Consider the following 24,786-nt stretch of genomic DNA (forward strand, 5'->3'; position numbering starts at 1 on the left):
TATCTAATAAACTTTCAAACGTTTTACTATTCTTCAATTCTATGCTGTACAGCAACAACAACAACAGACAATTGCAGCGACAACAAACACTACAAATAGTTGACCACAATGGCAAAAGCACTCTAAACACTTTGGCAGCTCTTTCCTGAGGACTTAAGCATACAATACTATTGCATTACGTCTATATATTTGTTGTTTTTGTTGTATTTTTATTGTTAGCTGCACTGTCAAGCCAAGGAAAATAGGGTCGAATTAAAACATAAAAACAATAACTACATATAATGAAAGTAGGTGAGATGACGAAGCAGCAGAGTGTGAGAGACAATGAGTGCGGAGTGCAGAGTGAGTAGTGTTGTAGAGTGAAATTCAATTACACTAGAATTGTTGGAGATTTATGTTTTGATTTGCTTGCTGGCAAAACAGCGCCACGGAATGGCATATTCGTCGAAAGAATAGAGTGAAAAACGCAAATCCTTTCGCTTGGCAGCCGCACGTACAAGCATAAATAGAGGAGCTGCACACCGGCACACTCCATGTAGTGGCCGAAGAGGTCGAGAGGGCAGCCGTGACAGTAGCCGTATGCATGCCACACAGCATGTGGCAAACAGCAGTCAAGGTGGTCGACGGTAGTGCTACAGCACCGACGAGTCTACGAGAGGGAAGAGAAAGAGCGTGGAAGCCGCTTAGACAGGATGTCTTCATGTGGCCAGAGCAAAGTGTGCTAAATGCATATGCCTTGCGTTCCAGTGTGGCACCTCACTTGATGTGGCACTGTTGGACGCCATCCAGCACACTGCATGGCACAGTGAGCCATGGCGAAACCAGCCAATTGGCCAACCTGCCTATAAACTACTCGAAGCGGCAAAAAAACAAAAAGGGAAACAACATACAAAAAAGAAAAAAGAAAAAGAAAAGGAAAAGGAAAAAAGAATTAAGTTTCTAGTAGTCTGTCGCTGCTCGAGTGCCTGCCAAGAGCGCCATATTCAATTTGTCGGTTATCACTGCAGGCCAAATCACAGGCCGCGACCCTTCGTGCGGTTCTCTTCTCTTCCATATGCATATTTGTGTTTGTATGTGTTACTTTGGTACCGCTGTTTGCGGTGTTCGCTTTTGGATTTGTCTACAAGTTGGCTGGCATTGGTTTGCACTTTGCATGTTTGCAGAAAATTGAGAAATTTAGTTGTGTTTTTTCTTTGTTTTTGTTACACTATTTTTGCGGTTTTGATATTTTTATTAGCGTTGTCAGTTAGTGATAGCTTTATGTTGTAGACATTGAGTTACGAGTAAATTGTATTCTAATAGCCGCAGCAGGTTCTCAAAATGATTCATTCGGAAAGAGTTGCGGGTGGAAGAATTTTACCGTTATAAAATGTGTTACTTAGATACTTATAAAGCAGTTTTCCGCTAGCGAGCGTGGCACGAAGCTTGAAGAGGATGAATCATTTAAAGGAATTTCTACTCATCAAGTGTTCTCCTCTGCTAATGTTTTGGAAAAAACTGAATTTAGAAAGGAGCGGGGTAGACAAGGGCGAAGGTATTAGCATCTTTATGGATGGGTGGAAACTAGATAATCGAATGGAATCTTTTCAGCAAAGTTAGAAACCAGAATTCGCATCCGTCCACAAGACTACTACAGTGTCCTCCAAGTGGAGATCACAGTAATTAATGAAAGCCTTCTTGTTCTGACTAGGAAGATGCTCACAAGAAGAAATATATTTATAGATACAGAGAGCCAGACATCGTTGAAGTCACTAAAGCCTCTTATGATTATGTGTCAAAGTTAGTGAAATAGTGCCTTAATCTCTTAGTGGATCTCACATCCTATTTCACGATAAACCTGCAAAGGGTTCCAGGACATAGTTGTATCCCTGGAACTGTGAAGCAGATGAACGAGCCAGAACCGGCACTACACTTTAATTAGACTCCGGAAAATAGGGAATTTATATGCGTCTGGCTACTTGCAGATATTTAATCGGCAAATATATTATAAATTTAGCTAAATCCCAGTGAAATCAATCCCGGATTAGCTCAAAAAGCTCAAAAATTTCAAAAAAGAAAGATATAACAACTCTATTAGGAGTGATAATAGGTCTCTGTCTAATCAGTAAACATGCCAGCAGACTAGGAAAGCCATAAAACGACTACTATAGAAGCTGTCAAGAGGTAGAAGACGAGGAGACTATAAGATATCTTCTAAACTTATCGTTCTGACGAATCCAATCAGAAGCACAGGGTGGTTCAGAGAGAAGACTGAGGGAACTTCTGTCCCAGTGGTGTATATACGCGAACTAGTCCCACAGTTTTTGAGGTAGTGATCTGCAATTTTAGACACGTATTTTTCTCGAAGACCTGCTAATTTATCGGAAGACATCGTACCACTATAGCATATAGTAGCCGACATATGTACAAACCGAACGGAATCAGGCCCTAGCATGGGTAGAGGTTTCTTCACAAAATTTGTCACAGATTATTATCAAAGTCATCTGTTAAGTCTCCAATAAAAATTGTTTTTATCAGCCCACTAAAGCGAACTCAGTGATCGGAGTCAAGTTATTTGAGCAATATTTTGCATTTGTAAAGGGTGTTATAGTTTCGTTGCAACTGCAGTTTTTCTTGTCGACAGTAATTTCAATATTTTAAGGCAATTTGTGGAAATTTTTCACAAGAAACGGAGAAAGCGCCAATTTAAGAATATTCATTTGTGTAAGAAAAGTTTCTCAAATTTTTTCGCACTAACAAATACATTGTCAAGTTGACTTTAGCTCATGCAAAAGTTACATAAGTTTAGTTGCAACCACATTCCCACACATTCAATGTCAAGAAAAACTAAGTAAACAAAATTTTCTACCACTCTACAAAAGTTAAATTGCAGTTGAAGTTACTTTGCGACATGCCACACAATTTGAATTGTCTTAAACAATAACAAAAATTCGAACGAAATCGAAACGAACAAATTACAGGACTTGCAAAGTAACACAATTTTGTATTACTTATAGAATATATATACATAGTATTATATAACGGGTGATCCATGTAGGGGCAAGCTGTCGTGTTATTTTTGTTCAGTATTGTTTGGCATTTCATCAAGCAAAGACTTACGTCTGAACAACATTTACGAATCGTTAAACTTTTTTACGAAAATTCACGTTCTGTAAGGACTGGCTTCTTTTAGAAGGTAGTGAACCTTGAAATGGATCACCCTATAAAAAGAAGTTCTAATATGATTAATGGATCCAATAAGCTTTCGTTTTGCCCACTCTACATGTTCCTACATATATACGTACATTTGTATGTGATATAAACAAAATTAATTAAGACGATCAAAAGAAATATTAATGAGCGCTATATATAAGTAAGTAGTTAACGCAGATAACTATACACAACTATTGATACACATTCGATCACAGCCAAATGCTGACTTTAAGCGGCTTATGCTCGCAATAGCTAGCAACCATATTTATTACAAAGGAAACTCGCGATTACCGGCTGACATTATCGAACACACGGCTATACCGAACACATAAAATCAGGACAACAACAAAAAAACCGGACAACAACAACAACAAAACTTTAAATAAAGGCAAAACATTGCAACAACTCACACTGAAATCAAGCAAATCCATGTGATAGCTCACCAAGATTAAACGTGTAGCTCGACCGCAGTAAGCTGGAAATATGTTGAGGGAAAAATTAAAATGGAACGTATGAACGTACCCGTATTATCCAGCTTAAATTTATGGTTTGCGGTGGTTACACCAGCATCATACATACATATGTATACATGGATGTACCCTATGCTTATGTATTTATACATATGTATCTCACCTAACCACAGCACATTGTAACGTACAGTTTTTATATATGTGTATTTATATACTCTCATACTAAATATACTACGGTGCTAAAAATGAAAGGTGAATGTTGTCCGTTCCATCTCTTTCAAAGTACCGGTGAAAAGTGTCGGAGATGGGAGAGTATCTGTAAGAATATTTTAATTTAGTGTAGTCGGCTACCAAAAGGGGGATCTCTCATCCGAAGCCGTTTTCTTGTTCTCATTGGTAGTTTCCCAAACCTTTCGCCTTCGCTTTCTCACTTTAGTTCGCCTTCAAACGGATGTTTTTTGGCTACCCAGAGGATACTTGGTCTAAGACCGGAAGTCGTGAGCTGCTTAAGCCATACGTAAAAGAGTCATTTCTGGTCACTCTTAAGTGAATGGCGCTCAGAGAACTTTCCTCACTTGCCCGAACTTCTAACCTTGGCTTCACCCTCCAAAAATTGATGAACATTTTCAGAGCCGGTGTAGAAAATTTCTTCAAACGGCTGCGCCGACCGAATTGAAATTTTCACACAGCCTGCTTAGATATATTATTCAACAAATGATGCCAGATAATAGTTTCGATTTTCTAAGTCACTCTGAATTGTAGTTTTTTTCACAAAAAACCACATTTTTATTGCGGCGGCCATTTTGTCGAAAATCATGATTTTTACTAATTCTTCGATCGTTACCGGTATACAGCTATTGTTTTAATATATTTTTTTGTGCTTTTGCTTTTAAGATAATTTTAAGCAGTAATATCTACTTCAACGCCAGGCACCTTATTCAATTACAAAATAAAATACCTCACCAAAAAAATTACCCATGTGCGCGTTTTTTGTGGCTTACAATGGACGCAACGCCTTAAAAATAAATATATGGAAAGTTTCGAGTAATAATCGACAAACCTTTTCTTTATACAACCTGTATTCACAACAGTTCTCACTCTATTTAGATTTGCACGATAAAACCGTTAAATATCCCACCACATAATAGCCTCTAAATAATAATATTTCTCACTTATGATTTTCATTTACTCCATTTCTCCTCTCACTCTCACTCACTCGCGCTCAGTTTTCAATTTGACTTTTAAACTCTACTTTCTACCAACAACAACAACCATAGCAACAGAGCAGTTGCCTTCTCGTGCGTATGTAATTTTTATAAAGATAACCATTTCATGTTATGGTATAACGGTTTTTTATAGCATTAAGAGCTTAGCACACGTTGCTCCGTTTAGTTCGTCTAATTGTCGTAACCGCCGTTGTTAGCGCAGTGAGAAAAAAGCACAGCACATTGTAGTTGTAATGTCACAAATTCGAGCGCATGAAAGGGATTAAATAGTAACTGACAATATTGCACATACATATATACATACATATTAGCGAACAAAGACCAGGGACACAAAATAAATTCGAATTAAAAGGTGTCCACACAGCGTAGTAAGGAGCAAGTTAAACAAATTCTGCATTTAAACTTTAGTTGAAACCGAGTGCCGCATATAATAAAGTAAGGTTAAGTAGAGAAGGATCTGAAACATTTCAACTTTTGATAGAACTTACTTTTCTTATGGAATCGATTTTTTTCTCATATAAAAAATTAAATATTTTATTAGAATTTTTTATTGTTACAAACATATACTATTAACAAAGAAATTCTGAAATTTTTGGAAAAAAATATTTTAAGCTCGGCCATTTCCGATGATCCTTCGGAAAAAAGATGCACCCGCGTTGGCAGAATAACTCCTTACAGGATCATCTAAAGTGAAAAATACGTGTTTTAGTTGAAACCTTAATTTAAAACTTGGATGCAGGAAAAAAAACTAAAAATTGGATTTTTGGAAGAAATTTTTACAAGAAAAACAAAAATTTCAGTGAAAATTTCGCGATATTTTTTTCAAATAGTTGTAATCGAAAAATAGTCCTTAGTCCAAATCTTTAAGAATTGTATCTCAAAGAGCTGTGTAAAAATCATGAAGATCGGTTGAGTAGTTCCCGAGAAATCTTGCCAACAGACTTCAAAAACACAGTTTCGAAAAACGCGTTTAAAGATGGCGCACTTAACCTAGCTAGCCTCGAGTGCACAAGTTCTCAAGTCTGTATCTCCCAAACTATTACTCGGATTAATTTGAAAATTTAGGACATTATTCTAGAGGTGTTCTGAATTTAATAAGATAATACAAAAATAAATACTTGCACGGCGTGAAGAAAAAGAAATATAGAAAATGTTTAGCTGATCACGCTTACGTCTGTATGCAGTCAGCAACGAAAAAAGTTCGGCTAAATCAATTTTTGAGTAGCTAACGCTGAGGCTTGAACTTCCTAAACCAATTTGTATGCAATTATTCAGCGTTTTCGATTCGTCACATCTTTCTTCGCTTCTTTGTGTTCTACTCTATTGTCAGTACAATGGTGTTTATAAGAGTTTGTCATTTGGTTTCAGTACAATGGTATCTATAAGACCCCCAGTAAGCTGGTAATGTTTTCCTATTAAATTCTGCTGCCGCTTTCATCGTCCATCAAATTCCGTGCGTTAGATCTTCGATTCGCCACTCTCTAAGATTTATAAAAAATAACAATAAAGTTATGCAGTTTGATTCAGTATTATATAAGTAGTCTTTATGGGTATAAAATCAACAATATCTTCCAGTTCGAACGCGTTTTGGTTGCAACACTACAAGATCTACGTCTGTTCGTTTCACTACTCGCTAATTTTTTCAATTATTATTTCACTCTTCCTTGATATTACTATCAGTTATTCGCGAGATTATCTAAATTTTTCAACAAAATACTTTATTTCATAAATAAAAAGTTTAAATTTGATTTTTTGAATTTTTTATTTTAAATTTTTAAAGTTTTTTTTAATATTTTTAATATAATCAATTTTTTCCTTTAACTTCTTTGCAGTTTCTATAAATTTTCAACGCACAAAATAAATCAGATCCACACGCAAAATGGCTAAAGAGCTGAAATCACTTGGCTGGGACTACTTCATGTTTGTGGTCTTCATTTTGATCACCATATTCGCACCGTTGTGGAAGCGTATATTTGGCAAGAAGAAGGAGCGCAGCAAAGCCGACTATGTCTTTGCCACAGGCGGCATTTCAATTGTTGCCATTATGTTATCAATTGCACGCGGCACGCTGGGTGTTCGCACCGTGCTAGGTAAGTCTAATCAAATTAATGCTAATTGAGTTTATTTCAAATTCAATTAAAGCGCAAAAATGTTTTACGCTTTTCGCCATTAGAAACAGCTAGTTAGAGAGTTAATTTGAATTTGGCAATTATTGAAAATTTTAATGAGAACCATGAATTTAAAAAGGAGTAAAATAACAATGGACCATTAGCAAATTATGGCAAGTAATTTAGGAGATAGAACTTAATAGAATATTAAACTTAAAAGCTAAACTAAATTAAATAAGCACTTTTACCCAAATATTAAAAATCATACATTTCTCTACACATATGTATATATCTAACACCCGATTATATCTCTTTTGTGATTAATTATATCATTTTCTGTAAAAAGACCTTAAAATACGCTCTGCAGCTGCTTGCTGCCATGCCAAATAAAAAGTTCAAATGGCTGCTGTGCAACAACAATTATGAACCAGATCCTTGTTTGCATATAGTATTCCTATCTGCATGATACCTTTCTCTCTCTTCGTCACACACACACACACACACACAGTAGTCTCTTATAGCTTTCACTCGCATTCGAAACGAGGAGCCAAATATACCGGGTACTCATGCTAAGCCAGTGATTTGTTGTGCGCTTGTTGGGCCAAGTGCCTAAAGTATCTTTCGAATAACTGTATTCGGGTTATACAACAAAAAGAAATATTCACACACACACTGGCACAAGCGTGTGCCGGAAAGGATAATACATTTCCACTTAGGAGTTAGGTTAAGCAACTTTTGCTAAAGAAAAAGTTTAAATTTAACTAGCCGCAACACAGCTATACACACACACACACATATTGAGTGTTGTACGTGTGTGTGAGAGCATGCGCTCAGCATTCGAGAGATTACACGCATATTATGCAAATTGAATAACTACCCAGTGCTCAGGTGGACTTATTTAATTTTTATTTGCCAAAGCCACTGTCACACCCACACACACCACCAATGTAACAACAAAATGCTTATTTATAATATTTTACATCTTGCTGCCTTACAGGTTATCCCAGCGAGCTGTTTTACCGTGGCTCGGCCATGTGGGAGAACATCTACGGCATGGTCAGCGCTTATCCCATCGTGTGCTTCGTTTTTGTGCCAGTTTACTTTAATTTGGGCATAACGTCCGTCTACCAGTACATAGATTTAAGGTAAGTGCATGTGCGGAAGCATTTGTATACATTTACTCCTGTTTTGCTTTCGCTTTTTATTGTTGTGTGCGTAAACGATTTGGTGGAAGAAAAATGCGGCAACAGCTGCGCCAATTATGGTGGACACGCGCCTTTGCTTCACAAATGGGGATATCGAATATTTATTAGCTAACTCAAGAAATACTAGGTTTTTTTTTTGTTTGAAGTTCAGCAAAAATATTTTAGTTAAAATGCTATATTTTGATGAAAATATCTAATAGCCCTTTAATTGGTTAATTAACCGGCTTTTGCTCGATTAAAGCGCTAATTTAGATCTATTTACCATACAAAAATCATATTTTACTGCATTAACTCTTAATTGAATTCAAATTGTGTTGAAACTGGAATGCAACTCGGTGGGTTGTTGTCCACACTATAGATTTGGCTATCTCTGCCTCTGCTGGTTGTTGTCCAGGCTGTAAATTTTGTTGTGTTTAACTCTGCTGGTTGTTGTCCAAGCTGCACATTTAGTTTTGCACATTGATAAAATAGCAATCAGCTGATGAATTTTAGTCATAATAAAAATACAAATTAAAGATTGCAAGCAAGAATAACAGCTGATCGTTAATTGGGTCCATCGTTAATCGAGTAGCCGCCTGCCGGAAAGGCAAAAACTGGTTTCTCAATTATAGTCTTAGTGTACTAAAATAATATGGCTGTGCGAAAAGGCTATAAATAAAAAAAATCTAAAATGTTAATTAAAAACAAAAAATATTTTTTATTATTTTTGCTTTAAAATTATATATTTCAGTATACACTTTTAATATAATTTTTTTCAGTTTTTTACTTTTAATTAAATTTTTTTTGCTAAAACTTTTTTTTTACCAAAACACTGTAATCCGTCAACCAATCACAAGCCGAGTTTTTCAAAAGTGTATTAGGGCATTCTATTTTACTAAAATTGCTTCTAACTTACGCTGTAAACATGATTTCCTGTAAACACTATTTCTTAATATAGTGCACCTCGACTAACGCGATTGTTCCGGAGTTCCGGCCAAGCGAATAAGTCGAACATACAACTGCATAATAGACTCTACATATTTATGCGCTAACAAAGTCTTCAAATGTACTGGCGACAAGTTTTAATTAAGCGCCCGAAACGCATGAACGCCAGCAGTCATTATGGGCGAGCGAGCGGGTGACGAGCAGTGAGCGAGTGAAAATCACCACAACAACGAAGCAGCAGTGAACTTTCACAATAGCATTTCGGAAAATTTAAAATTGTTGAGTGCGTACATTTAAATAACATTAAGCAGCGAGTAGGCAGCAAGCGCCCCCAACTACAACGACAACGACAACATCAGCACCAGATGTTTTTCGGCAACGACCGGTGGCAAGCAGGCAAACAATAACAGGTCCTGCTTTTCGTTGTGACTCCCTCACACACACACATGCATACATTTCGCCGAGCTGTTGTGCGCATGTGCGTGTGTTTGTGCAGCGCAAACTACGTAAAATTGTCACTAAATTGCTTTCGCATTGAAAATTAGTTAACAAATCTGTTATCAAATGTTTGCGCGTTTAGTGTATATTTAATTAATTGTATGCTCGGCAACGGCGCCCCGGCACTATTGCACACAGACACATGCGGACACACCCGTACGAGGCAGTCAACATTGTCGTTCGTCCAGATTGCCATTTTGAATTTAATTTAATTTAATTTAAATGTTCCAATCGCACTTCGATGGCAGTTGTTGTGTTGATTAGAGACACATTCCGTAAATTGACTCTTATTCATGCAATTAAGCTCCCCCAGGTGCTGGTGAATTGCTCGCAAATCGGACAGAATACGGTTTTAGCGTGAGTACGCATAAATATTCATATTTGTGAATATTTTGAGGAAAAATACAACTGAGATTCAACATAATTAATAAACTCCAATGCGTAGTTTAAGCGCTCAGTGTGGCTGGAGGCATTATTAGTATGAAATCGTTAGTTTGATCTTTAAAAATAACAAAAAAATAAAACAAGTAAATTTTCGGCTCCACCAAAGCAAAACAAAAAAGGATTTTTTATAGAGTAAAATGGCATTGAAATCTTCATTTTGATTTTTATCAGTCAGTTTGTATGCCAGCTTTGTATATGCTGTAATGGTCCCAACCGAACAATTTACCAAAAGACTGTCAACTTGGCAGCATTCCACATGATTGTCCGGTTAATATTTTCTACCGTTATCACAACAATAACTATAAACATCAACTGCGGGAAAAATTACTAAAACTTTTTTCGAAGTATTTCGCTTGGATCTTTCCCGATTTGTCTCGTAATGAATCTCAGGTCAATTAGGCACCAATTACTACTTAGAATTGCATGCGGTCGAGAAGAGAATCACACACAATCACAATTTGCCTCGTAATGAATCTCTGGTCAATTAGAGACTTTCTAGGCCAAAACTCGCACTGTTAGTTCTTATCTCCAGAAAACTTCCTCCAAGATAGTTTGGGAAGCCTGTGGAACCGTCTTTGTGATTTTTGAATCATCTACAGCTTTGTTGTTCTTTAACCAATTAATACTTAGAATTGCTTGCGCCCGAGAACAAAACACTTCATCACAAATTTCATTTCTGGTCGCAAGCTACCAACTCTTCTGTGTTTTCTTCTTTTAAGAGGCAATCATATCGGTCTTAGAAGCTTTTTTGACTCATTTTCTGATCAAATTTTCAGAAAGGTTTCTCTTTTACTCTTCTTACTTCTCTTTCACTCTCATTATTGCTCTCTCGGTCCTCTCATCCTAGACTTTTTCTCTTGGCGTTGTTTCATCTGTGTTGATATCCAAGAAAGAGTGAGAAATATGTCCCTAATTCTCACTCAGACCGAAGTAATGTTAAACGAGTTTGGCTGTTTCTTTCTCTAACTTTCTGTGAACGTAATTACATAGAGACGTCGGCTTGTTCTTGTGTACTCTTAGATATTCGGCACTCGCAAGTTTTATGCACCAGACTTCTTTTTTAGGTCATCACGGCGTGACAGTTTTGTATCGAGGCTTTTTATTTCTGAATTTTTTTTTGGAAATATAAAAAAGAAAGGAAAGTAAAATACTTTTTTTTTAATATAATCCTCTTTTTTATATTCACGGGCTTCTTCGGATCATCTGATCTTCGTTTTTCAAAACTACAATACTTCGAAAAAAACATGTTTTTATTTAATTTTTACTTTTGTAATTCTAATTGCGTAAAATTTAATCATAAAAAAAAAATCTGAAAAATAATTTTAACGACGATTTAATATTTAATATTATTCTATGGGCTATTTACAAAATCCTTAAAAGTAATGAGTGCTCAGACAGCTCATAAACATAATCACTTAGCAAATTAGCTACACCCTAGTACCGCATAATAATTTCATTTTATTTTTCATTTACTGACAGTTTTTAAATAAATATAATTGACAGCTAAAGAAAATGCTATAATGTCGGCATATTAATATAATATATCTTATTTGAATGTGTCTCAGCTGTGCGCCAATTTGAGTACCTGGTGCATGCTTGATTAATTGTAACGTGTTGAGTATATATGACTGATTAAGAGCACTTCATCAATATTAGCTCATATACATTTAAATATATGTTTAAGTGCCCTCATATTCATTGAAAGTGCTTCAAAAGCTCAGCCAGCAAAAAATGCTTTTAAACACCTTTTGCCGCAAGTGGAGAAAATACATACAAACAGTTATGCGAACAAGTTCCCCATCTACCGAAATGCAATCAATCAACTGTGGGGACACGCCCACCTCATTACACTGCGGCAGCTAGAGCAAGCAGATATGTACATATGTAAGTGCGTGCATATGTATAGGCGTATTTCCTCAATGTTATTATTAATATATCTCTCTGCTAGCTGCAAAATATTCAATTATATGCGCTCAAATTAACATTAATGGCTTAAAGCGTCAATTTCCGCACTCGTTTCGCGCTTCACTTCCGCTTCATAGGCCTCGATTGCTTTCCGTTTAATAGAACGCAAACAAATGCTCACACACACATACGCCAACACATGCAAAGCCATGCGCGGGTACAAGTGCTTGGGGTGATTTTGATTGGATTGCACTTTTGTTTATGCGAAAATAATATTGTCTAAGGACACATGCATATTACAAATACATATGTATGTATATAGTATATGTAATATAAATTATTTTTGGACCAATTTATAAACATGTGTTCATTTGGTTAGCCGTAGGCGTTCACTTGGCCCTATATACTTGGTTATTTACATATATAAACATATATATGTAAGTACGATTAAGTGCAGCGGTATTAATAACGGCACGTGCGACATATTTTATATTTCATATACATTTTCTTATGAAGACTGACATGCACATTGCAAAACTTATAAATAAAATATATAAAAATGCGTTTTTCCATTTTGATTTAGCCCCACAAACGCGCTAATAATCCTTTTTTTGACATAGCTATTATATACTATACAAAATTACACACGATTTAGAAAATCCAGCAAATTCTAATTAATTTATAGCGCGCATACAGACAATTTTGAATTATTATTTTATTCCATAAATACCGTTTTTTTGTATTTTATCCAATTTATGCAATAAAGCTTACGTATGCTTATCTTTTTTGGCGCTCATAATCGGATTTAATTTTTCGAGCTTTCATAAATTAGTTTATTTGCAATTTCATTGAATAGGCGCCGTATATTTTTTTGCTGCTGTATGGCTTTCTAATTTCAAAATTATTAAACAAAAATTTTTTTTTTTAACATAGTGCGGGCGTTTGACTGAGACACCTTTAATAGCGTCAAACCATTTTAATATTAATATTTTATAGCAGAATTGCAAAAAAAAAAAGAGTTTAAATGTCTTATTACTAGCACTTGTAATTTACATATACATACTACCTGTACATTAGAATATCTGTTATATCTAAAGTTGATTTATTTTGTACTGAAGTTTCTTTTTCTGTTCCAAAAATATGATCTAACGCCAACAATCAATTTATTTTCAATTTAAACTGTGCCTATTTTTCATTGTATTTAACATGAGATTGTTTCATCATTTGAATTAAACTTTTTTTCTACGAAACAAATAATTATACAACTTTGAAAGAACAGTAAACTAAATGATTTATTTCTTAAAAATATTTCTTTAGCAGTTATATTCTTGCCTCAAATGTTGTAAGCATTCATACAGGTGAGTTATAAATTCAGTGTTGCTCATACGACATGGTGTACTGTATGAATGTTACTACTCAGCCAAAATATAATTAATTTGGCAAATAAAATACAGCTTATATACACTTTAGCCCAATAGACTTTAAATCGTAATTTAAATAAATCTGCACGAGCAGCTGAAAATCACATGCATATATTTATATTAGTCTGCTTTTAGGCGTTTCCATGAAATACGTGGAATTGGTGCTTTAATTTATAACGGAATAATTTTAATATAACAATAGTGGTAATAAATATTATTATTGCTCAAAACTGTCGATGCGGGAATTTTGCAGCCCAGTATGCATTTACTTTAAACCTTAAACTCGAGTTTAAGGTGTTACGTTTATTACCAATAACACAATATTCTCAACTAGGTCTTTAACAATTAATTTCAATACAACTGCTAAATTTCTAAGATTGATTATCAATTTTTTTATAAAATATACTATGATCACATCTTCATAAATTCAGAAAATAATGCTTTTAAGCGAGTTTAAGGATTTATTTATGAAAAAGTATAAGCTTAACCTTAAAATTACTAATAAACTCGAGTTTGTGACACGAAAGGCAAATTTTGATTTTTTGTCGTATCAAGTAAATATAATTATCGTAGTAAAGTTGTTAGGACAAAGTTGGTCAAGGAATCTTGCCACGAAAGTTAAGAACTAAGAATTATAAGTCACTTTTATCAAGGAATTTTTGGTTTTTAAGACTCGAAACCTGCTTGTTTCGAATAATTCACTCGGATTCTACAAAATTAGGATTTATACTAGCTTTTTCACTCATTGAGACGGGCTAAAAAAGCAAGTAGCTTCATACCACGTTCGCTTTACACTTCTAAACTCACTTCCTTTAATTAAAATATATTTTTGATTATGAGACTACTTAATATAATATCTAATGACTTTCTTCTTACAATTTAGCATTTTCATATGAAGTATGATGAATTTCTCATACAAGATGCGCTGAAATTGTCTATCATATCTCTAACTAATATTATTTAGCATGAGGGAATCAAAAATGCAGCCTAAAATTCAACTCCCACAAGAGAGTGACAGATAAATAGGTCAAAGTTAAGTATACTCATCACACACATTATGGTTAATTTAACAGATATTTTTTATATGGATGAGATTTTATTTAAATTTACAACAAGTTAAGTGTGAACCGCTATTAGAAGTAGGCATGAAATTTGTGGCCAACTATCCCAGGGGACAGCCATTATCTCAAATTTCCTGTCGCTTTTGACCAGCAAAGCCTTTGGGGACAAGTCACGTGTCCCAAAGTAAAGTTTGCCGCTTCCTTTAAAAAAATAGCATTTACACACACCAAACACATGCACGGCATACATGATATAGGTAAAGGAAGCGGAAGAACGAACAGTAATACAGGGAAAATGTAAAAAAAAGGTACGAAAAATATGCCTATTTCAATGCCCAAGGGAGCTGTAAACAAACATTAGCAAATCACAAAAGTCAATGGTCAAACACAAACAAAAGTCAGCAGGTATAATGCCGCAAACTTTGTAAAAATAGCTAAACGCTACGTAAACACATATACAAACATGCGCTTGAAAACTGCCAGCAGCCGACAATTAGACAGTGAGCGCGCTCTTTGACCAAAACTTATCTAGGCCAGACTGCGTACATGCACACACACTCAGACTAACGCTTACTCATTCATTGAAGGATGCAAGCTACCTTCACACCCATAAATACTTTTATTAATGTCTCTTTGCTGTTTATCTATGTCTCACACAGTTGGTAGAATGCTTGAGTGACAAAAAATTTGCTATGAAAAATCATCGTATTTAGGCTGAAATAAATCGAATTTGTATTGCATTCACATTGATTAAACTTATGGGTCACAAGTGGCACAAATCTCCGACAAATGTGCAGAGCGTCAGCATGACGCAACAGAAATGCTTAGACTACTGGCCAGACTTGACTGGCCACTGCCGATTGTACTGATTTGCTGATAGCTACACCAACCAAAAAAATGACAGTAAAACCAGAAAAAACTGCTAGCAAATCGAATTTAACTTTATTGCGCGCAGGGGGTCGTGCGCACTCGCGCATTCGCAGACATTAATTTTGTCGTATTTATTATGAGTTTTTGTTTGGTTGGCCAAAGCATATAAAAATAACAAAAAAATGCATCGTACAACGCGGCGTATGAGTGATTTAAATATTTTTGCTTCATTAAAATGTTGCTCATACGCCATGGCGAACATATGAAATGCTACTGTTACGCTTAATTTTGCGTTTTTGAATTAAATGCACCACTTTTAAGCTTTGTGGCACTTCAATTTTGCAAATGCTCACCATACGTGGGTGTGTTTACAAGCAAGCAGCTCTTGGTATGAATTCCCGGCAGCGGCAATGGAACTTCAAAAGAATCTTTTCCACACCAATATCTCATATACATATTAAACAATATGTTTCAGTTTCTTTTTACTTTCTCAACGACATATATGAACTTTCTTTATAGTATATCATGGTCTCCTCCCATCATCGTACAATATTTGCGCTTTCATTTTTATATGCTTGACATGTTGGCATTTGGTGTTGACTTTTCGCTTTGCTGATATTTTATTAATATTACTTTATTTCAGCTGAGTGTCCGCCTTCATCATCTGCTAGAAAAGACATATGTATGTGCATGTTTCCAGAAACAAAAACAAATGTCTTGTCTTGCCACTTTGATTTCTTACCTATTGACGCTTTGTTGTAGGCTTTAGCTTCTTATTAATCTATGCATCTACATATGCTTACTTTGCAACTACACATTCGGTTGCATTTGTAGATGTGTGTCTGTTTTTCATTATTTCCTTATTTGCCGGCATACTCGGCATCGTTTGGAAGCCAACAGCAAAGTCATAGCTTTAAGCTGATTTCCTTTGACCATCACTGTCAAGCACAGCAGCTAGCTCTTGTCACATTGACAAATGACGCACAAATTATGCCGCAAGCAAGTTGTCCAATGGCATGACTTTAATTTTCCTCAAAAAAAAAAAAAAAAAATTGTGTGTTGATTTGAATTAGATTCGTGTTGGTCAGAAAGTCATTCTCTAAATTGCAAACACTCAAGCAATTATATTGCGATTGCTGTGAAATTACTTTTCTCTTAAGGTGAGAGATAAAATTGGAGAAAGATATTTGAGGTTTGTGTAATACAGAGTTTATTTCTCTTTTGCATTGCTTGACAATTTTGAAAAGCTTATTGGAAGGTATTGAGAAATCGCAAAAATTGTTCATCATAATTGCATCTTGTTTATTTTCGAATAGCTTTCGAGGTCTCAACAGTATGAAAAGTCTATAAAATTCCTTGTCCAAAAACTTGAAAATCAGAACAAGTATTAACAAAATTTATTGCAAATAGCAGTTGCCAGCAGGACTAAAAATTATGTCCAATCCAAACGATATGGACGTTATGAACCAAAAACAGTATTGAAGGTCAAAATTAAACGAAACTCATGTGGCTACTTTCCATCCGTACTTGATCAGAAAAATTTTCAACTTCTGCAAGCTCTGGCACGTTATCAGCGAAATCCACATAAAATCAGCAGTTTTCAATTCCCAGTTATTCATATCAAGTAAAATCTCGCCGAGAAGCCCTTTCGGCACTTCAAATATTGAAGGAGTTGTGACACTCTGAAACAGAAAAGAGCTTTTCCTCGAACAAAAGCTTGCTGTGGAGCTTTCTTGTCCTTCAAATATTAATTCTCAAAACCTTCTTAGAACTTTAAATGGAAGATGCGGACACGAAAATATATATGATCCCTAACCATATGAACTTCATTGATAATTAGATAAGATTCTGTGGAATAAGCATAAATATCCCTATAAGATCCAACTCTTTCCAAGAGTATATTTCCTTTGATAACTGAATTAAAAAATTAGTTCCATACAGTAGCGGCCTCATCCATGTAGAACAGAGGAGTATGAACTTCCTGAGTATTACGTTTCTTTCACAGAAAGAATTCACGAATTTCAAAACTTAACTTTAGTGTATTTGAAAAATATAGACTTCTACAGTGCTAGGTCGTGCCCAAACATGCATTTTTTAGACACATAGCCTGCGATAGTTATACTTTCCTAGTATTGATAATTATGACGCTAGAATAATTAGTTGATTTCGCAACCAAAATTTAAAAATTTTATAGTTCATTATAGAAAAAAGACTTAGCACGAATGTGGGAATGATGAATTTATAATTTATTATATTGGGGCACTCATTACTGTTGTTGCCCACACTCAGCCACTCTTCCAAAAAATAAAAAACAAGTACTAAGAGCCATAGAAGACAAAATATGCAGCGCTACTTAGCATAATTGCCGATGCTTTGCACCAGATGACAAGTAATCTATTCATGTTTATTTCCTTGACACATTTATATGTGCGTGTATATGTTTTTGACAAGAACTTGCCGCAGCAATGAACATTGAAACTTCAACAAAACGTCCAGCAATTTACAAGCTTTCACGAAAGACATTTTCAGCATGATTTCTTATGATTTATTACTACAACTTAGCCGCTACGCACATGCACACGCAAGCTATAGCGCATATAAGTATACAAGCAAGCAATATATTCATGTATGTATGTGTCAACATGCCTTTACGCCGGTTGTCCAGTGGCCGTTGATGGACGCCACAGTTTGTTGCGATTGAATTGTGTTGACTATTTGCTCATCATCGTAGTGATGTTTTGCAGCACGACATGTGAGCATTAACGCGCCCATTGAATAAAAAAGCAAGTGGCCTCCAATGGCAACTTGGCGTTAGACAACCAAATACATACACACAAACAGGCTTGCTGTATGCCACTGATTGTGCTTTGACATGTGACCTATGGCACGTGGTATTAAGTGACTTAATCAATGCACTACGCATATACATGGGAGTGTGTGTATGTGTGTGAGTGTGTGTGCTTAGCGCACATCTGTCACGTTGATAACTTTTCAACTCGAGGTCGTGTGTCATTTCCGCAAAGGTCTAACTGCGCGCAATTGTAATTTTTTCTTCACGCAAACGCGCTCATATATACATATGGGCCTGTGTGCGTGTATATGTGTGTGTGTGTGTGACTAACGACGCTTGCTGTTATGCGGTTTCCCTTTGTGCCACTTACGACCTGCACTTATGGCGGGCAATTTGTGCGCATTCATGGCATAAGTGTACGCATAAAATTCACTATAATTTCATTAGGCGCGCGAATCATTCGCACTTATTGCTGCGTTCTGCTCATTTGCTCGTTTGCTCATTGCTGTCATTTGTGGCACTTTTCCGCTTTTTTTAGTTAATTTTGCGTATGCCATTTCTTCTTTTTTTTCGGTGTCACCTGCTTTGCTTCACAAATAAATTACAAAAGCTGCCAGTTTGCTAGTTAGTTAGCTTTGTGCTTTGATTTTGCATTCTTCTCTTGCTATTTTGACACATTGTTTGAACTTTGCATTTTGCTAAGAGTTATGACGCTCTGGAGCAGCCATGTCATTTGCATAAGCAGTCAGCGAATCGTGATTCGTTCGATAAATTTTGCAGCGCTTAGCAAGAATGTCAAATAATGAAAAGGCTAAATGGCACATCTTGTTAGCTTGACGCGACAAAGTTTGTCAGCGAATGTTTAATTTTGTGCTGTAAAATGCGAAAATTTATATATAACAAAGCATTGCACAATTTAAAAACACACGAGGTGTGATAATGTCAGCAATTTCCAAACTAACGAAAGCGTTTCTTGCTAATTTAGTTCAATATTGTTCATATAAGTTATATTGAGGAAAAGCATTGTAGCTTAAAAATTATTTATTTTTTATCAATATTATTTTTAGAATTTTATACCCATTAAAACTATTTAAATAAGCCAAAAAATAAAAGCTTTTGAAGGCGACTATGTTGATATTTGAACTTTTTCTGGGCATAAAAAACTTAAAAATTTCAAAAATCCAAAGCCTAAAAAAATATATATTATTTTTTCAACCTTAAACATACCTTAAGGGGTTACATGTGATTCCTCGGGTAAAAAACAGCCTTCTTCCAACAATTTTTTTCTCATATATAAAATGAAATATTTTGTTAGATTTTATTTTTTTATAACCATAGACTTATAGCAAAGAAATTCTAAAATTTTTGGAAAAAATATTTTAAACTCGGCCATTGCGACGCCATTTCCGGTGATCCCTCGGAAAAAGGTTAACTTTCGTCCTTAACTTGGACATTTTTAGAAAAAAATTAAAATTTCAGTGAAAATTTTTTCAAATAGTTGTAATCGAAAAAAAAATTCTTCGTTCATAAGACCTGAGTAAAATTACCTGAAAATCGGTTGAGTAGTTTTCGGCGCACTTCGCTAGCCTTGAGCGCACAAATTCTCAAGGCTGTATCTCCGATATTATTATTCGGATCAACTTGAAAATTTAGGACAACATTATAGAGATGTTGTAGAATTCAAAGTATAATTTTTTTAAACACTTAAACACCTGTAACTCCTTAAAACGTTAATAAGTGAAGCTTACAATACTTTTCAAAAATTACAAATTTTTTACACAAAACCTAGGTAGGTAGGTAGGAGTGCAGCCCCATCGGGCTCAATTAGCACTTGATGTGCCATTTTGATAAAAAAAAAAAAAAAAACAAAAATTAAACAATATAAAATATCAAAACAAATATTGATTTAAAAAAAATTAATTAATTTAACATATATAATATATTATTAATTTATATTTTAATTAAATTTTTTTCAATTTTAAAGCCAAAAAAAATTATAAAAATATTATTTCTATAAAACATGCAGCATATCGACTACACGGCGTATACGTAACCTATGTGCATTACCCTTTTCAAGCAATTCGCTTGCGTATGTATTTCTCATACTCTCTCCATATAAAGCAATTAACTATCTACACTAATAATGAAATGAAATTGCCACAGTTTTAAATATTTGTTATTGTAATGCAAAAGCAAAAGAAAGTTAACAGAAATTACTATTCAATAAACTTCAATGTATGCAGACGGAGCTGCTTGCTGCTAATTACAGCGCGGCAGTGCCAGACTGGCATCCGCGCTACTCCGCAATATTATGATAACTCTGCGCTCTATCCCCAGCCTTTTGGCTCATCAGCAAGAAGCGTTGTTGCTTCAGCATGCGCGTACAATCGCCGCATCCGTTTGCTGTCAATATCATTATCGGCCATTTCGCACTTCGCCATTTTCTACTTTTCACTTATCATTTCGTTATTTGCGCCAGTCATTGGCATTTTTATTGCTTCTGCAGTGGTTGAGAGTGGGCGGAAAAGCATTCCGTTACCGGCGTGTTTCCGGCAATTCTACGCACCTACATGCATACCTACTCACAATTACAAATTACAACAATTGCGCACTATTTAAAACGTATTTTTATATTACACGCAATAATGTAATAATATTTTAGTTCGATTCATAAATTATCAATAAACATAATTTATTTTAAGGAAAAGTTAATTTTTTTATATAAGTATACATTTATTTTTGTTATAAAAAAAATTGAAAATATGCCGAGCACTTGCCATATAAGAAATATTCATAAAAGTTATTAGTTTTGCCATCATTACTATATATATAGCACCTTCAGCTCAACGAGGCCACAAATCTCACAGAACACTTTTCCTGCAACCTCTTTGCCTTTAAGTAAATTATTAGCTTACTAGCTGACCCGTCAAACTTTGTACCGATAATATTGAGTTTTATTTAAGTTTTGGTTATAAAGTGGTTATATATTGGTTATATCGGTCAAGAAGCTGAAACCTTTATGCTACATATATGTGCATTAGGGTGATTCAAAAAAAAAAATTTTTTTTTTCAATTGGTACTCGCAAAAATAGGTTCCTAGACACCTCTAAGAAAGCCTCTCCAAATATGAGTTTTTAATTGTAACGGGAAGGTCCTCCGCCTAACGGTTTTCTATTTTTTCTTATTATCAGATAGAAAAATTTATATCTCGCTTCCAACTACTTGAAAAAATATTTTGTTAATTAGGTTTTGTAGGAAATTGAATGCTCTAAAATATGGTCTCTTATGATTTTTTCGTAAACCCAACCGTTTAAAAGATATTAACGGTTGAAATTTTACTATTTTTGGAAAAATTCTTTTTTTCTTATTAATTTTATAACTCAATGAAAAAAAATTATTATGAATGATGATACACATAGTTTTGTAGGAAATTTACTGCTCTATAAAAATGGTCTACTACGATATTTCGATTAAGTTAAGCGTTTACGAGATATTCATCGTCAAACATCAATGCATATTAGGGTGATTCAAAAAAAATTTTTTTTTTTTTTCGTTTGGTACCCTGAAAAATGGGTTCCTAGACACCTCTAAGAAAGCCTCTCCAAAAATCTATTCATAATAATTTTTTTTCATTGAGTTATAAAATTAATAAGAAAAAAAGAATTTTTCCAAAAATAGTCAAATTTCAACCGTTAATATCTTTTAAACGGTTGGGTTTACGAAAAAATCGTAAGAGACCATATTTTAGAGCATTCAATTTCCTACAAAACCTAATTAACAAAATATTTTTTCAAGTAGTTGGAAGCGAGATATAAATTTTTCTATCTGATAATAAGAAAAAATAGAAAACCGTTAGGCGGAGGACCTTCCCGTTACAATTAAAGACTCATATTTGGAGAGGCTTTCTTAGAGGTGTCTAGGAACCTATTTTTGCGAGTACCAATTAAAAAAAAAAAAAATTTTTTTTTTTAATCACCCTAATAGTGCATGTTATATAGTGAATCGTAAACAGTATAAAACTTAATTTCGATTTTTTTTTAATCTAAAATGCAAAATAACGTAACATCACTTTTCTTTTTGAAATTAGGAGAAGAAAAAAAATCGTATCATCTCTTTGAAATTTTTTCAAAATTAAACTTCATTTAAGTTTCATAGTTACATCGCTAATTTTCCAAAAATCTTGAAGTGGGATCAACTCGTCACGATTTCAGTTGCTAAATGTAAACAACGTTCACTCTTCTTATGTAAAGAACGCGCGCTTAGAAATTGAAATAACTACTACAATGTGCCACCATGGCATGCCAAATCGAAGTTCCACGCACTACGCACCCGACAGCAAACAAACAATTTTCTACACGCTTTAAACGCGCACATTTCCCCCACCTCGCGTAAATTACAAAGAAATCTCAGCTTGATAGGGAAATTCCATACAAACTACACTTTAATCGACCCTCAAGGAGCCATAACCATAGAAACGCTCATTGGTCCTTGAGGTTAAATTCGCAATAAGCTGATTTTGAGCTGTAATTCATGCGCGCGACAGTGCGCCAAAGCACCACCAACACATACACATACATACATAAGCGCAGACAAAGCCACAATTGCACCATAAAACACTCAGCACTGAGTTCTGCTCAAGAGTTCCAAACACTATTATTCGGAAGTATTTGTGGGCAAAAAAGTGCAAACACTCACATACATGCATGTGTGTGTAGATATGTGCGCGTGCAGTCGCTTGCGTTTGGGAGCGCGTGAATGCATGGAAGTGCGATAAAAGCTTTCTTAAGTGCGTCGAACTTCAACCTCAACGCCTAACTACCGCACACACACTATCAGCAGCAAGTTGAGGGTGTTTCAGCGTAAACGACCTTTGTGTAACCCCTTATTCTACTCTATAGTTTCGTTTGATATTATTATCTCTATATATGTATGTTCTAGAGTGTGTTCTTGGAACTAACTAAGGCACACATATGCGTCTACATAAGCACACTCTGGGGACACAAGTGGATAGCTTGTGCCTGTATTCTTCTTATTTAAATGTGTTTGTAAGTATATGTGTTTGAGGTTGTGTCAGCATTTTGCTTAGATGATTTGTATGGTACCTATATTAGTTTGAATCGTGGATTTTGATTAGGAGACTATAGAAGGTAACATGAAATTTTGCGAAATACTGATGGAAACCCAAAAAATAAAAAAACTTTATATTGTTTATGATCTGTCCGTTGGTACGAGAGCTACATATATGCTACAGTCGTCTGATATGAATAATATATTCGAGATTATAGCGGTATCTTGGGCAATAATCTATGCTAAATATTGTAAAGATTGTTTATCAAGCCAGAAAGGTTTCCATATAAGGACGTGATTATGAGTGGTCTGTTTGTATGGCAGCTATAAGCTATAATGGTTCGATCTGAAAACTATATTTGGAGATTGTAGCGTTGCCTTTTATATTTTGAAATATGGCAATCCTAGTTTTATATTCTGTTAACTTACAATTCTCAACTATTTCACACACAATCGCTATTTGCCTTTCTTACAGTAACTTCAAATATTCATCATCCATAAAAAATAAAACACGAATATTTTCATGTGATTATTTTTTAAAATTTTCGAAGTGGATTAACTCATGAAGCTCCACCAAGTACAAATGTTTATCGATGACATGGTGAATTCATTCGAGACTGGAGATCACTCCAAAACGAATTTTGTAAAGGTCCAAAATCAGTTGTTGTTTCGGAAACTATTACAACATCAATCATCATCACGTGACCTAATGCATGTACATTTGACCGTAGAAAAAAAATTTTCACTTTGGAATCCGCACAGTTGGTCAAAAAAATGCTCGTGCGGATTGTGCGAGTGAAATCTTAAAAAATTTCGTTCCGTTTCGTTTGATTCCAAGCGTTTGTGAACAATGCACCACAGTGAATTCTGAGTTGCAAACAACAATTTGCCAGACGTCTTTCAGGAAATCAGGAAAATCAAACACCAAAGATACTAGTATATGTGCTCTAATCCCGATATATAGAGAGACAACACTGGTAAAACCAATTTTAAACCATTTAATTTTTCCAATACTTCCACACATTTCGAACTATCTCCACTTTAAGCACTTTAAGCTTAAACTGCAAAAGGTCTTCAATGAGTCAAGTGACGAAAATTATCTGGCGCTGCTGAATAATACTTAACTTCCCGTTGAAAATTATCAATTAATGTCACTCATACGACATGTTGTCCGACATGACCGTAATGCATGCAACACAAACAAACATGCCTGCATTATTTGTGGGAAAACCGCCTACAGAACTTTAATTAATTGACACAAGCATTTACGCAAAGGTTGCGCAAACTGTTGATACGCGAAAGAAGCTAAATGTGAGTGCGTGTGTGTGTGTGTGTGCGTGCATTCATAATTTACGCATACCACCAGCTGCAGCGCGCTACAATGACATTCGAGCATATGAAATTAATATTAAAAACACGGCAAAGTATAGATAATATTTTCGCATTACGCAGCGATTTAATTGCCACACATGCCAGCGTGTCGGCGTGCAATTTTAAATTTTCAAGCAAATACGCATACGCGCTTTAATGCTCATTTGTTGTCTCACAAGTGCGCCTATATGACTACACTCGAACGCCAGAAGTGTGCACTCGCAGCGCTGGAA

General features: G+C 35.0%; 1 protein-coding gene and 1 pseudogene across 5 annotated transcripts in view; both read left to right on the plus strand.

Annotated features, from left to right (window-relative positions):
• LOC120775806 (sodium-coupled monocarboxylate transporter 1) overlaps positions 1-24,786 on the plus strand; it is a 149,708-nt gene that overhangs the window by 107,538 nt on the left and 17,384 nt on the right. For all 5 annotated transcript variants that reach the window (XM_040106167.1, XM_040106182.1, XM_040106159.1 and 2 more), the window contains 2 exons: positions 6,721-6,978; positions 7,994-8,141. In XM_040106167.1, the coding sequence (XP_039962101.1) occupies positions 6,768-6,978; positions 7,994-8,141 (359 nt within the window). In that variant the 5' untranslated portion in view covers positions 6,721-6,767. The remainder of the gene's footprint in view (positions 1-6,720; positions 6,979-7,993; positions 8,142-24,786) is intronic.
• LOC120771771 lies at positions 1,435-2,010 on the plus strand (annotated as a pseudogene).

Source organism: Bactrocera tryoni, chromosome 1 (assembly GCF_016617805.1).
Source record: "Bactrocera tryoni isolate S06 chromosome 1, CSIRO_BtryS06_freeze2, whole genome shotgun sequence".
NCBI classification, from domain to species: Eukaryota; Metazoa; Arthropoda; class Insecta; order Diptera; family Tephritidae; genus Bactrocera; species Bactrocera tryoni.